The 14831-nt window shown below is 42.4% G+C and overlaps 1 protein-coding gene across 1 annotated transcript in view; it reads left to right on the top strand.

Moving 5' to 3' along the window:
• Positions 1-2232: 2232 nt before the first annotated feature.
• Positions 2233-14831, top strand: part of GPATCH2L (G-patch domain containing 2 like) — a 52333-nt gene continuing 39734 nt past the window's right edge. The window contains exons 1-2 of the mRNA XM_081101654.1: positions 2233-2321; positions 4521-5192. Coding sequence (XP_080957780.1) covers positions 4531-5192 — 662 coding nt within the window. The 5' untranslated portion in view covers positions 2233-2321; positions 4521-4530. The remainder of the gene's footprint in view (positions 2322-4520; positions 5193-14831) is intronic.

The following is a 14831-nucleotide window of genomic DNA, read 5'->3' as shown; positions in this document are numbered from 1 at the left end:
GGGTGACTTCATAATGGTGGTGACATTTCCCAAACAGGGAACAATGCAGAAGGGGCAGATTTCACAGGGAGTATGGAAGAAATTAAATTTTGTTTTGCCATCTTAACTTGGAGGTGCTGGTGGAGTAAACAAGTGGTGATATCTAGCAGAAAGATGAAAATAAAAGCTGGATATCAAGAAAAGTGGGTGCTTTCAGTGCCGTTAGAGGCAACTGACACTTTAGAAGCTGATGTGATTTGTGGGGGAGAACTTCACTAACGCAGAAAAAAAGGGCTGATGGCTGTGGACACCTTTGGAATATTTCCATCTTTCTGTCCTGGGAAGTCACAGGTTCAGCATGTCCAAAGTAGAATCAATCATCTTCCCACAAAATTGTACTTTATCCAGATTCCCTTTATCCAGATCTCTTCTTTTCTCCTCTAACTGTGCAAATGCCACTCTTTTAGTCACTCTGGCTCAAAAGCTCAGTCATCTGTGTCTCCTCTGTTAATTCTTTTCATAATAAGTTTACCCTGTAAACAATTCTCAACATCCACCCAAACAACAGGACATAGATAGAGTCAGTTCCATGGGATAATGGAACTATTTTGGATGGTTTGTAGTGTATCATTCTGGTCATATTCCTATGCAAATAAAGATTTAATTTCCTTTATATATGATTAGAGTCATACTCTACATGTTTAGAGTGACTGTTTTATTAAAGTATGACATTCATATAGAAATGTACACAAAAAAGAAATGTACACAATCATAATTTGACACCTTTTCATGTCATTAAATATTCTCCCACAACAATTTTCAAAAGCTCAAAGGTATCCCATCCCATAGATGTACCATAGTTTAGATAACTAACCACTGTTATAGGGTTTCTGGCTTTTCTCCTAACCTTCTCACCTCTCCTTCCACAATGCTGCAAAGATGAATTTACCTGTGTTTAACCTGTATTTTGTGCCCATTTCCAATTTTTCCTTAGAATAATATTCCTAGAGACTGAATTTCTGGGCCAACAGGCATGTGCATTTTAAAAAATAAACTTTAATTTTAGAATTGTTTTAGGCTTACAGAAAATTACACTGTTCCTATATACCTCATACCCAGTTTCTCCTATTATTAATATCGCTAGCTGTGCAAATTAGTATAGCACATTTGTCACAATTAATGAACCAATACTGAGACATTGTTATTAACCAAAGCCCGCACTTTATCCAGATGTCTTTACTTTTTACCTAGTGTCCTTCCTGCTGATCTACTGTCCCACTGAGGATACCACATGACAGTAAGTTGTCACGTTGCCCTAGGATCCTCTTGGCTGTGACAGTTTCTCAGACTGCCCTTGTCCCCAATGACCTTGGCAATTTGAGGAATCCTGGTCAGGCATTCTGCAGAATGTTCCTCAATTGGGGTTTGTCTGATTTCCTTTGATCAGACTGAGGTTATGGGTTTGGAAGGAGATAAAATACCACTCTCGTCATATCTGGCCCACGGACTGTCAACATGATTTATCACGGCTGATGTTAACCTTGATCACCTGGCGAGGAAGTGTTTCTCTGATTTCTCTCCTACCACGTTACTCATTTCCCTCCTTCCTGTGCTCTTTGGAAGTCACTAGGCACAGCCCACATGTAAGGAGTTGAGAGCTACGCTTCAGGGTGGAGTATCTACATCAATTATTTGGAATTCTTCCGCACTAGAGTTAATTTATTCTTTCCATTTATTAACTTATTCATATCAGTATTCAGTATACACACCGATCAGTATACACACCTTGTATCGGTGTGAACTCATAGATATTTCTTTTATTCTTGAGTTTTAATCTAGTAGTACTTTACTTGTTTCGTTGCTCAAGGCATGTGTATTTTTTAATACCCTGAGTGACTCACTGCTCAGCTACCCTGCCAAAGGTTGTACCAACTCGAAAGGTTAAAAGGAGGATCCATTTCCCCTTCAACGTCACACCCCCTTTATAAAGTAGGTCAAGCGAGGCCTAGGCCCTCTCCAACGCCCCGTCTCTTGACGAAGAGGAGGTCAGCACGAGACGTCCTTCCCCAGACAGGCACCTCACCCCTAGTCCTGCCCCCTCTCCTTGCCCCCAGGAGGGTCCCCAGGCTTCCCCACGGCCCCGCCCTACTTGGGGCGGAAGTAGGTGAGGCCGCGGGCCGGAAGCGCTGGGCGGGGGCGGGCCCTCCAGGGCAGACAGCCCAGCCCACTCCGCCGCCGCCCCACCCCTCCGGCCCAGACCGGAAATGAGGTCAGAGAGGGAAACCCTGGCGGGGAGACTCGGCCCCCAGAGCGGCGGCCGCTGGAGGTGCCCGCGGCAGCTGGTGAGGGTGCGATGCGGTCGAGAGGGTCGGGGTCCGGGGGTGTCGCCAGCGGGGTTCCGGGCTCTGCGCCGTGGCTGACCGGTCGGAGGCTTTGCGGGGCCGCGGCGGCCGGCGGGAGGAGCGAGGGTGACGGGGCCTTGCTTTTCAGGGCCCAGCGCCTCCGTCCGGGGAGGCGGGGCGGGCCGTTGAGGGTCGGGCCGTCTCCTGGGCGACGGTCATCCCCTCTTCCTTCTGGCTCTCGGGGGCCGGCGGTAGCGTGAGGGCTTGGTGTCCAGGGCCGTGGTCGCCCTAGTCCTCGGGGGCGGGCCGGGGCGTTGGAGAGCCCTTTGAAACACGCGTTTTTTTCCCCTCACATACGTGGCCATGTTGTGACCCCCGATCGCGGAGGGAGCTTGGTTACCGGGACTTGCTTTTTCGCAGTTTCTCTTCGGGAGGAGACTGACCCCCGGCCCCTGGTGAGCACGCCTGGGAAGTTGCCTCCTGCCTCTCCCGCCTCCTCCGCCCCCAGCCTCCGCCCCCGCCCCGCTTCTTACTCCTACCAGCTTCCCCTCGTTCCTTTGCGTGAATCAGATGGTAGCCTGCCCTCTCCCCGGGGGTCCCCTTGGACCGGGGGCCCCCCTTGGACCGGGGGTGCGGGAGTCCCAGTCTTCCTCTGTCACCTGCCTTTCGAATGGCAGTTTTGGAGGCAGGAAAGGATTCTGCACGGGCATTCGACTCCGAGTTGTTGGGGAACTTAATTCCACGTTAAAGTTTGTCCAGTGCTGCCCGAGTTTTTAAAGCAGGTCGTTCCTTACTTGGGAAGTAGATTTAGGCGAGCGGTTCCCACTTGTTTACCTGTTTTGGTCCCGGGGACAGTTGTTTCCCAAACCCCAGTCAGGGTGTTCTAAACTAGTTATTTTCTCAAGGGAAGTGGTCATCTCTGTGTGTGTGTGGCTTTTGACACTTGGAGAAGTTTTGTTTGGTTGGTAGCTTTGGAACTAGACGTCTCCATTGCCCCCACCGAGGTGGCAGATAAGCCGGCCGACTGTTTTCCTGCCTTTGAGTTCGTTGGCATTGGGACCGCATGAAAGTAGGTTTTAGAAAAGTCCTTTGGAGAATGTAAACTGCACGAACGGAAATAGGGCCAGAGGGCAGCGTCACACAGAGATGTAAGCTCTAATTATGATCTTGAAATACTTTGGCCTTAACAAGGGGTAGGGAAAAAGTGCCAATTTAATATGTATTTAATAGGTGTCATACAAATTATATTAGACATTTCCATTTAAAAGGGCATTTTGAAGATTGGTCTTACTACTTTCATTCCTTGGAAGGTTTGCCTCTGAAGTGACCCCTGAAATATGATGTGTGATGGTTTGATATGAGTGAGTAGGAAAGTAGGAAATTTTGGAAAGCAGTCAGCTACAAATCTTAGAGACTCCACCCACCCCTGTCATTTCAGCCTCAGTTATATCCTGTTTTTGTGTGATGGTCTAGCATGAAAGCACATAATTAGGATGATCACTTATTTTCTGAAGGATGGGGGAAGAGTTTAAAAGTTGCTAATAATTAAAAATTATATAATATACTCTTATAAGATTCTTTACCTGGTAGCTTCCAGGTGGTAGTTGGTACCGGGATGGGTATAAACTTATTCTCTTTTTTTCCATTTAGAGTACAAACCTGGGTCATTACAGATTCTTGGATCCCAAAAACTGCAAGCAGTTTTCCTTAAAGTGTGTCACTAAGGTTGTCTTTCTATTCTCTTGCACAAGCATTCTTATCAGTGACCTCATACTATATAATAGTCCTTCATCTATGCTCTTGAAGTTGTGTGTTTTTTGCTCTTGTCTGATGAGACTTTTTTTTATCTTTTTGGATCTTATCATTAGGTAATTTAGTGACAAGCTTAATTGGGGAAAAGGGGGAAAGATTTATTCCCCTGAGTTTGCTAATATTCCTGTTGTCATTTGGTAAATGAGTTTTGGTGCTTAAAAACATGTTGGCTTCAGGCATTTAACAAGGGCCACCACCCATTTTCAGTGGCCAAAGCGGGCATGTATGGTAGGATTCTAAGAGGAGCCAGGTGAAAGGTGACTATTTTCTGTGGAAAGGGTGGACTCTGCAGTGACATGATTTGTTTTGTAAAATTTTTCTAAAACAACAGATCCTGTTCAGGCTCTCTTTTTCTTTCTTTCTTTTTTTTTAACTTTCTTTTGGCAGATGTGGCCTCATGGATGAGCTGGTACATGACTTAGCCTCAGCCTTGGAGCAGACATCTGAACAGAATAAGCTTGGTGAGCTGTGGGAAGAGATGGCCTTGAGCCCTCGGCAGCAGAGGCGGCAGCTTCGCAAACGGAGAGGCAGGAAACGCCGTTCAGACTTCACCCACCTGGCAGAGCATACCTGCTGCTACAGTGAGGCTTCTGAGTCCAGTCTGGATGAGGCCGTTAAGGACTGTCGAGAAATGGCCCCAGTCACCAATTTTAGTGACTCTGATGACACAATGGTGGCCAAACGGCACCCAGCTCTCAACACCATTGTTAAGAGTAAGCAACATTCTTGGCATGAATCTGACTCCTTTACTGAAAATGCACCGTGTCGACCGCTCAGGCGCAGGCGGAAGGTGAAGCGAGTGACTTCAGAGGTGGCTGCCAGCCTTCAGCAGAAGCTCAAGGTGTCAGATTGGAGCTATGAGAGAGGGTGTAGGTTTAAGTCTGCTAAGAAGCAGCGTCTGTCACGCTGGAAGGAGAATACTCCCTGGACATCATCAGGCCACGGATTGTGTGAATCAGCAGAAACTAGGACTTTTCTCAACAAAACAGGAAGGAAAGAAAGGATGGAGTGTGAAGCAGATGAACAAAAACAGGGCTCTGATGAGAACATGTCGGAATGGTGAGATCTCTTACTTAGTGAAAGATTTTTCCTGATTAATTTGTCCCAAAGTACAAATGCACACTCCTGATGAATTTAACTTTCTTTCAAACCAGCTTCTGTAATATTGACTTTGTAGCTCTCCTTTAACCAATCAGCTAGTGTTTATCTCTAGTTTTTATTTTTATTGATTTTAGAGGAACGAAGGGGGAGAGAGAGAAACAGTGACGTGAGAGAGAAACATTGATTGGTTGTCTCTTGTACACGCCCCGACCAGGACCACGGATTGAACCTGCAGCCTGGTATGTGCCTTGACTGGGAGTTGAACCCACCACCTTCTGATGTACGGGACTATATTCTAACCAACTGAGCCACATCGGCCAGGGCTATCTCTAGTTTTATTTTGTTTTTAATCCTCGCTGGAGGATTTTTTCCCCCCTTTTATCTCTAAAGAGAGAGTGGAAGGGAGGGAGAAGGATAGAGACCGAAAGAGAGAGAGAGAGAGAGAGAGAGAGAGAGAGAGAGAGAGAACAGAGAGAGACAGTGATTGGCTGCTTCCGACCAGGGGTGGGGTTTTGAACCTGCAACCAACGGAAGCATGTGACCTTGACTGGGAATCCAACTGGCAACCCTTCAGTCTTCAGGGGGACACTCTAACCCAGTGGTTCTCAACCTGTGGGTTGTGACCCCTTTGGCAGTTGAACGACCCTTTCACGGGTCGCCTAAGACCATCCTGCATATCAGATATTTACATTATGATTCATAACAGCAGCACCATCACAGTTATGAAGTAGCAACGAAAATAATTTTATGGTTGGGTCACAACATGAGGCACTGTATTTAAAGGGCCAGAAGGTTGAGAACCACTGCTCTAACCACTGAGCAAATCTGCCAGTTAAAGAACATTCATAATTCTATTTCTCTCTGTCAAGAAGGCTATACTGTAATAGAAACACAGTTGTTACTAAAAATGGTTTAAAACGTTTGCTTCAAATGCAAAACCAGAATTTTATTTTCAAGACAGTTTGCTGCTGTTTATGCCATGTAGTTTATACGTAGGTATTGTTCTTTAGAGTCAGGGTCTCAGCAGAGGATGGTGTGTATGTGTGTGTATTATAAATGCTGCTTCCAGGCATATGGAGTTTGTAAATGTTCCTGGCACTACCTTTACCCATTAAGAATCATGGCTTTAGATACTTCTGGGCTATAATTCTGTTCCCTGCTGCTTTACAGTTTGACTATATTGAGTTTTTTTTTTTTTTTATGGCTCACATTCAAGTTGTCCGAACATGGTAGGCTTTGAAAATAACAGTACTAAGTCCCATTAGTCTTATGTCCGATGTCATTGAGCTAGAAAAGTTTGTATGTATTGGGTGCATATTTATAATGTCAGTTTTTATTTTTTACCTCTCAGATACATAGTCCTAGGAACAATGAAACTACCCAGCTTGATACTTTAATATTATCATTATTAATAATAATGTGTGAGGAGATGCTGTTGGTATTTTGGATGGGGCAGTTCTTTGTGGTGAGGGATTGTCCCATGCCTTGCAGGATATTTGGCATTTTTGCTTTGTTTCCATCCACCTCCCTCTTCATATTATCAAACCAAATGCCTCTGTTTCCTAGGTGGGTTGAATAGTCTCAATTGAGTACCATTGTATTCTATTTTTATATTAGTTAGCATTTATGAAGCACTAACTGTGTGCCAGGCACCGTACTATTGTGCATAACATATATTCTTTCTTAATGCTCACAACTCCACTATTTGTATTTTATAGAAGAGGAAATGGAGGTTAAGCATGGTTAGATAATTTGCCCAAAGGTGGCAAAACTGGAAGTCAAACCTGATTCCTAAGTTCATATTTAACCACCATGTTTCCTACCTTTTGACTATGCCTTTTCCATGGCTCTTTTTTCTCTCATCTTAACTTCTATGACCTAAGGATGTATGACTTTTCTTAGGACTTTGCTTCTTTTGAAATTTGTCTGAAAAACAAAGACATAAATCTTGGGACCTCTGAGGTGAGGCTGTGTGAGTAACAGGAAAAGCTTTGTAGGTCTGTATGCCTGTACCTTTCCTGGGTGGATGTTTAATCCAGCTGCACAACTAGGTAGGCTTATGATTTGGCTTTTTAAATTTTCCTCTAATGCATATTCCAAGGTCTATTTACCCAATTTATATATAAATTTTGGGTTATAAAGATCTCTCCCCCATCATGCTATTAAACAAGAAATACTTCCAAGAATCCTCTTGGTTACTCTTTTCATAAATTTATTTGGATGTGCTAATTTATTCACAGATCAAAGTGTAGACCTTTACTTTTTATCAGTTATATTGAGGTTTGTCAAATTGTATATGATCCAACTTGTAAAATTGTTAGGATGAATTGATCATTTAACTTAGCCTAGTCTCAGTGGCTAGAAAGAGTTCTTATAAAAAGCATGCATTAGGTGTTTTAGGATCAAAAACGTATGTCTCAATCAGAGAGCTTTATTTCTAATTTCCTTAAATTCACTGCTAACTAAACTTGGAGTCCTTTTAAGTGTAACCAAGAATTCTTTTTGCTTTTTCTCTTTCTGTTCTTTAATTCTACACCAGCCAGTCCCCTGAGTTCTGAAGAACTGAAAGGGGTTGTGATATAATAGCTTTCTTATGCCTGTAAAAAGATCAGTTATTATTTTAATATTTTTTGTGCATGTGTGTTCCATTCTAACAACTCTTTTGTAAAGTTACTTTCTACTGATTTTTATTCAAATTGCTTATAAAGCAGTTATTAATCAGGTGATTTATAGCCTAATTTTGCTCTATTCTCCCCTAACACATCATTCATCTGTTCTCTTTGAATATAGCTTAACTTCTTTTCTTTCATAAATGAGTTGGTTTGGTGATGGTCTGAGGTTGCAGTTAGGAGCCTTCCTCTGATGATGTATTAGAGGCTGATCTCACAGGAAAGAAAATATTCCTTTCTCTTGGAAGGCAAGTGACAGAGATAGAGTGCTAAACCTTCCCCCTCCTTCGCCAGCCCGAGCTGACCTTCTGCGGCCCCTTGGTGCCTCTTGTTTTCTTATTTTTATAGAAAATCAATATCCCTTCTGACACAAACAATAGCTCAGAAGCAAGAATAAATGGCAGAAAGCTGAGATCTCTGTCTATCACCTCTCACTTTAACTCCCCCAAACTCTTTAATTATGAGCGGGCTTTGCTCCAGGTGTTTGTGACAGTGAAATTGCTAAATGAGGACCATTTTAACCAAAGATTGGGTGATCAATAACACTCTCTAGCCGTAGCTTGTTGGATCAATAGCATTCATTATTTCATGGTTAAGGTAAGTAGCCTCCTTTGCGAGTGGAGGTCATTAATCAGGGGTTTCTGGAGCTGTAGAAAAGAATATATGAGGTAGGTTGAAGATGTTCTGTTTTCTATTCTGTAAATAGGGATGCTGACCAACAGTATATTACCATTGTTGTAAATGATACTTTTGCATTTGAGAGTATTGAATAGCTAGCATAGTGTTCTTACGTAGATTTAGCCAAAGTCCTGCTAGTACACCCTTTGGAACAACTAAAAAAGGCAACTTGGGAGGTGGGTCTGATACTGTTGTATTTGAGGGTCTGTCTCTTGAAAGAAATGCTTGTGTATGGTTGTGTAAGAAATTATTGTGTATGGTTCCAGAGGAAGGAACTTGCACTCATAGATAGAAAGTAGAGAGAGTTAAGTGTTGCCTCAGTATAGATAGAACATTCAGAAAATTAGAACTCTAAAAATGAAGTGAATTGTTTCACTAGGTGATGAGTTCTGGATCACTGTAGGGATTCAAGCGTGGGGTTGGGGACCACTTACTGTGTTATTGTGAAGTTGGAGAGTTTGAACCGAATGACCTCTAAAGTCCCTGCAAAACTGAGAGTCTATAATTCTTTTCAGTCACAACCTCCTTCCCATCATTGTAGCTTCATTTTAAAATAAAGCACCTGCTAAGCAGCCTCCACTGCCCACTAAGATACTTACGAAGGCATAAAACATCGCGCACACGTCAGCAGAAACGAGGACTGACAGTTGGCCTTTTGCCAAGATTTCCCCAAACTACAAGGTTGATAGAGCTGTATTGGAGAGGCAGTTGGAAGCCCTCCTCAGCAGTGCTGAGTCTTCCCTGAAGGTGGACAGCGAGGCCCTGCATCCTTTCTCTGTAGTCAGCTCTTGGTTCAGAAAAGCAAGGCTTATTTTGATCAGAAATTGAGCAGCTGCTGTTTGAGCCAGCATGTTGTTCCATCCTTTACTTTCCCATCACTATCTTTCATTTTCTGTTTGGAAGCTGTAACTCCCAGAATATACTTGGATGGGGAATTGCAGTGTTTTCTGTGTATATATTTGTGTTTGAGGGTAGGGAGGAAGTAGTCACAGCATGTTGAGTCCTAGGAAATAGAGTCTCCAAAAATAAAGTTTACTGTTGGTATCGGCAGAGAAGGAAAAAGCACTCATAATAGAGCATTCTGGAAATTGTAGTGTTTTCTATGCCTTCATTTATTGCAGACTCCTAAAATGGGGTCAGAATCAGGCAGGGAGTGTTAGAAGATCCTGTCTCAGTCTAACATAGCTATCTGAGATAAAAGCCCACGAGTGACACTGGGAATTAGGCTAGGGCAGCGGTTCTCAACCTGGGGGTCACGACCCCTTTGGCGGTTGAACGACCCTTTCACAGGGGTCGCCTAAGACCATCCTGCATATCAGATATTTACATTATGATTCATAACAGTAGCAACGTTACAGTTATGAAGTAGCAACGAAAATAATTTTATGGTTGGGGGTCACCACAACATGAGGAACTGTATTTAAAGGGCCAGAAGGTTGAGAACCACTGGGCTAGGGGCTTTGCACATCCTCTTGGCCGATTGTAGAGGTGAGAAGAGCATGTTACTACCCATAACCAAAGGAGCACAGAATGGGAAGATAATTTACACACCCTTTCTGTTGGTGAATACCAGATTCTAGGTCAACCAGTCTGAACAAGAGGTCTTTGAACAAGTTCTGCAGAATAAAGAAAAGAGGTCATTCTTAAAGTTCAGAGGAAGAACACATCTTTGAAAATGATTGCCAGTCGAAAGCAGGAGAGCATTTTTGAAAATCTTGATTAGGATGCAAAAAGGTATAATCACTTTGTAACAGGAATAGTAAGTCATAAGGACAGAAAAATGACTATTTGAAAACCCTGTGTTATGGGAGGGAAAATTGTAGGGAAATTTGAAATGTTAAAATGAAAGATAGTTCATCCTATTGAACACTGCATTGATGATATGGAAAACTTCAGAAGCCCTCCCAAAATGCAGAGAGGAGCTAAAAATGAGAGAGAAGATGATAGATCTAGAGGACAGAGAATTGCAGCCCAGTCTGTGAATATGTAAATATTCCCAAGGAGCCATCCAATGCATTGGATTAGAAGAATGATTTAAAAAATAGAATTGAAGAGAAAAAAAATTAAATATAATTAAATAAAATAAGTATAATGATTAAAAGGGAAAACTAATGAAAAGAGACTTGTACCTAGATATATCCTGGCATATTTTTGCATTCTACATTGGTAGCAGGGACAGAGCAAATACTGCATAAATAAAAATCTTAGAAGGGATGAGAAAAATAAGGCTGGCATTCATCCCTACAGTACTAAATGTGAGGGGCTACATTTGTCTAGAGAGTTTTGAGTGGGGAAAAGATTACTTTCCTACCCCTCGTCCCTGAATTTTATATATAACTAAGATAGATTTCATATAGAAAGGAGCACAATGACATTCTCAGATATGCATGTCTCAGAATGTATGCCTTTTAAAAATTTACTCTCAAAAGACATTATCTAACCAAAGATGAATCACTATTAGCTCTAAGAAAAGGTAAGTCTTAAAAGGATGGGTGGACTTCTCTAAGGCACAGCCCCCAGCTCAGTAGCAGAGTCCTGAGCAAAATCATGATCCCTGCAAAGTCTGTCTGATTGCAGTGGCTGTGGTAATGAAACGAGAGGTTGATGCTTACGTGGTGCCATCTGAATGAAGCTGACACACTCCTTCATTATACAGTCTCATAATTTATTATGGGAATAATTTTACAGTCGATGTGAGATATTTCTCTGAAAAACCTCAGTCATGTTTGCTTTCATTCTCAGAAGTCTGATTACGTATGGTTACAAATGTACCACTTCGATCCAGGAAAAAGTTGGGGAAAAAATTGAGCAAAGATATCTTTGGGCATTTTTTCTTTCTTTCTGTTTTTCTGAATTCTAAGACAATTTAAAATTATTATTAAGTACACTGTTATATATTTAATTAAAATGAAAACTATAATCTTTTAACATGATGATGTAAGCCATAAACTCTATCCTGCTAATTTCTTTTAAAAGTAGATAAATGTGCCCTAACCGGTTTGGCTCAGTGGATAGAGCGTCAGCCTGGGGACTGAAGGGTCCCGGGTTCGATTCTGGTCAAGGGCATGTACCTTGGTTGCGGGCACATCCCCAGTAGGAGGCGTGCAGGAGGCAGCTGATGGATGTTTCTCTCTCATCGATGTTTCTAACTCTCTATCCCTCTCCCTTCCTCTATGTAAAAAATCAATAAAATATATTTTTTAAAAAAAGTAGATAAATGAGGCACCTCTCATTGAGCTAATACTATATAATAAAAGGCTAATATGCAAATTGACCGAATGGCAGAATGACTGGTCACTATGATGTGCACTGACCACCAGGGGGCAGACGCTTAATGCAGGAACTGCCCCCTGGTGGTCAGTGGGCTTCCACAAGGGGGAGCGCTGCTCAGCCAGAAGCTGGGCTCATAGCTGGCGAGCGCCGCTGTGGAGGCGGGAGCAGGAGCCTCCCCTGCTTCTGTGGCAGTTGGACAGTCACTGAAGGCTCCCGGATTGAGATCCACCCCCCCCCCCCGCCCCCCTGCACAAATTTCGTGCACCAGGACTCTAGTTGGTTAATAATCTTAAGTGAGTAAGAAATCAAAGTGGTAACTTACTGATACTGAATTTGATTATAGATGATAAACTTGTTCTGTACATCCTTATTGTAATCGAGACAGGTGTAAACTATTCTCATTCAGTGTTAAATTACAGTCCTCGTAGTTAGGAATATGGAAGAACTAGGAAGCTCTCAGATTAGAGGACAGGCTGTGTTTTTTTCCTCTCAGTTGTGGGAATTTAGAGAGATTTGTCTTACTGAAAATAGAAGCTGCTCATGAGGGCCAGAAGGTAGGGAATTATTTTCAAAAAAGAATTCATAAAGATGCTGTATTATTTATTGCTGCAGAAAAATTGCCCTAAAGCATAGCAGCTTTAAATCACAAACATGTAAGTCTTATAGTTTCTGAAGTGAGGTATTGGGGAACAGCTTAGCTGGGTGGTTCTGGTTCAGAATCTCATACTGTTGCATTAAAAGATAGCTCTCAACTACTAGGGCTGCAGTTGTCTCAAGCCTTGACTAGGGCTGAAGGCTCTACTTTCAAACTTAGTCACAGGGCTGTTGCAGATCCCATTTCCTTATGGGCTGTTGGACCAAGAGTCTTGGTATCTTTTCACTTCTAAGCTCACTCATGGGAGTGGGGAGGGGGGAGGGTGGGAATCTCCAGAGCACCCAAGATGGAAGCCACAGTCTTATTAAACCTATTATCAGAATTGACATACCATTACTTCTGCCTATGCTGTTGGTTACACAGACCGACTAGGGTGTGAAATACCAGGAAGTGAATCATCTGTGAGTTTGGTTACTACAGATGGCTACTGTGCAGGAAAAATATTAGATTTCATAGACTACATTTTATTTTTCCATTTAAAATGAAAATAGATTCAAGACCCATAGAATTTTTTAAATTGCAGTGTAATTGAGAGCCCCATAGATTTTAGATGACTATTTTAATAAGAATGTCAGTGAGAGAATTACTATTAGCTTCTAAAATAATATTTGAGCACATACAAGAATTAGCACCCTAGAAGTAGCTTTCTAATCTTTCATCCTTTGCAGTGATCTAGTGTTCACAAAGTGGGTTCATATCATCACATCCTCAGAACAGCCCATCCACATTTTATGTGCAGAGAAATTAGGATTAGAGAGGTAAAGTGACACACCACAAAGCCATGCAAGGGGAAGCAACAGAGCTGATTTGAAGGAGTTCATTCCATTTGCGTAACATTGACTGGATGCCTGTCATGTGCCATGTGCTATGCTAGCATTGGGGACACTGAGATGAGCAATCTATTTCCTTTCCAGCATGGATCTCTCTCTTCTGGGGCTGTAGGATCTCCTTTCTGCCTGTGCTAGGGCAGAGGAGGATCTGTACAATGCTTGAGTAATTTCAGTTCTACCAGTTTGCCTGAAGATCCAGCTGCCTTCTCGTGATTCCTGGGATCTGGAGGCCTGAGACAGTTTGAGGTCCTGGTCCACCCCTGGCAAGGGAGTGACACCTTTGTCCCTGAAGGCTGGCTCTACGCTGCAAAGTGCACAGGCTTCTCTTCTCTGAAGTAATTTCCCTTAACATGGCACCACTTCATTTCTCCACTTTGTTCATCATTCTAGATGAGGATTCTTAACTTTGTCAGTACTCATGTTTTGGGCCAGATAATTCTCTGTTGTAAGGGCTGTCCTGTGCATTGTAGGTGTTTAGCAGCATCCCTGGCCTCTACCCAGTAGATGCCAGAAAGACATCAACTCCCCTTTCCTCCCTTTAAGTCCTGACAAACAAACAAACAAACAAACAAAAAAATGGTTCCAGACATTCCCAGATGGCCCCCAGGGTCTGTAAGGGCCAGAATTGCCTCCAGTTGAGAACTACTGCTCTAGATGTTTCTGGTACTGAGATTGGCTTTTTACTTCAGTGACTCTGCTTTTTCCAACAAGCACGAGTTTCAGATTTAGAGAACTGTTTTGTTTAGTTTTTTAATTTATTGATTTGAGAGAGAAGAAGGGAGAGAGACATCAATTTGTTGTTCCACTTATGCATTAACTTGTTGCTTCTTGTATGTGCTCTGACTGGGGATTGAACCCTCAACCTTGGCATATCGTAATGACACTCTAACCAACTGAACTACCCAGCCAGGGCAAATTTAGATAACTTTGTAAGGCCAAAACATTGATCTATTCTATAGAATAAAAATAATGTAGTTTAAAAACTAAGAGTTTTTGCCAATTTAAAAACAATACCTTTTAATTGCTCCTCAAAAGGGAAACAGTTCATTTCACAACTTGGAAATAGAAGCAGTTCAGATGAGAGCATTTTAAAATAGTGCCAACGTTTACAATGTTTAGCTAACAGTGTTTGCCCTGGAATTAATTAAGTGGACAAGAGGTATTAATAGTGTTTTATTAGGCTTGATTCCTATGATAATCTACTTCTTTGAAAGTGGGTGCCATGCCCAGTCATCTGGTTATTTCAGTTGGATGTGGTTCAGTTGCTTTGGTCCCATAGAATCCCATCCAGTAAGTTTCATTTTCTGGCACCATACATAGTTATTACAATATTATTGACTATATTTCCTATGCTGTACATTACATACCTATAACTGTTTTGTAACTACCAGCCTGTACTTCTTAATCCCTTCACCTTTTTCACCCAGTTCCCTATTCCCCTCTTCTCTGGCAACCATCAGTCTGTTCTTTGTATCTGTGAATCAGTTTCTGT

Source organism: Myotis nattereri (assembly GCF_964212035.1).
Source record: "Myotis nattereri genome assembly, chromosome: 1".
Taxonomy (NCBI): domain Eukaryota; kingdom Metazoa; phylum Chordata; class Mammalia; order Chiroptera; family Vespertilionidae; genus Myotis; species Myotis nattereri.
Note: the sequence above shows the minus strand (reverse complement) of the source record. Positions and strands in the feature narration are given on the sequence as shown.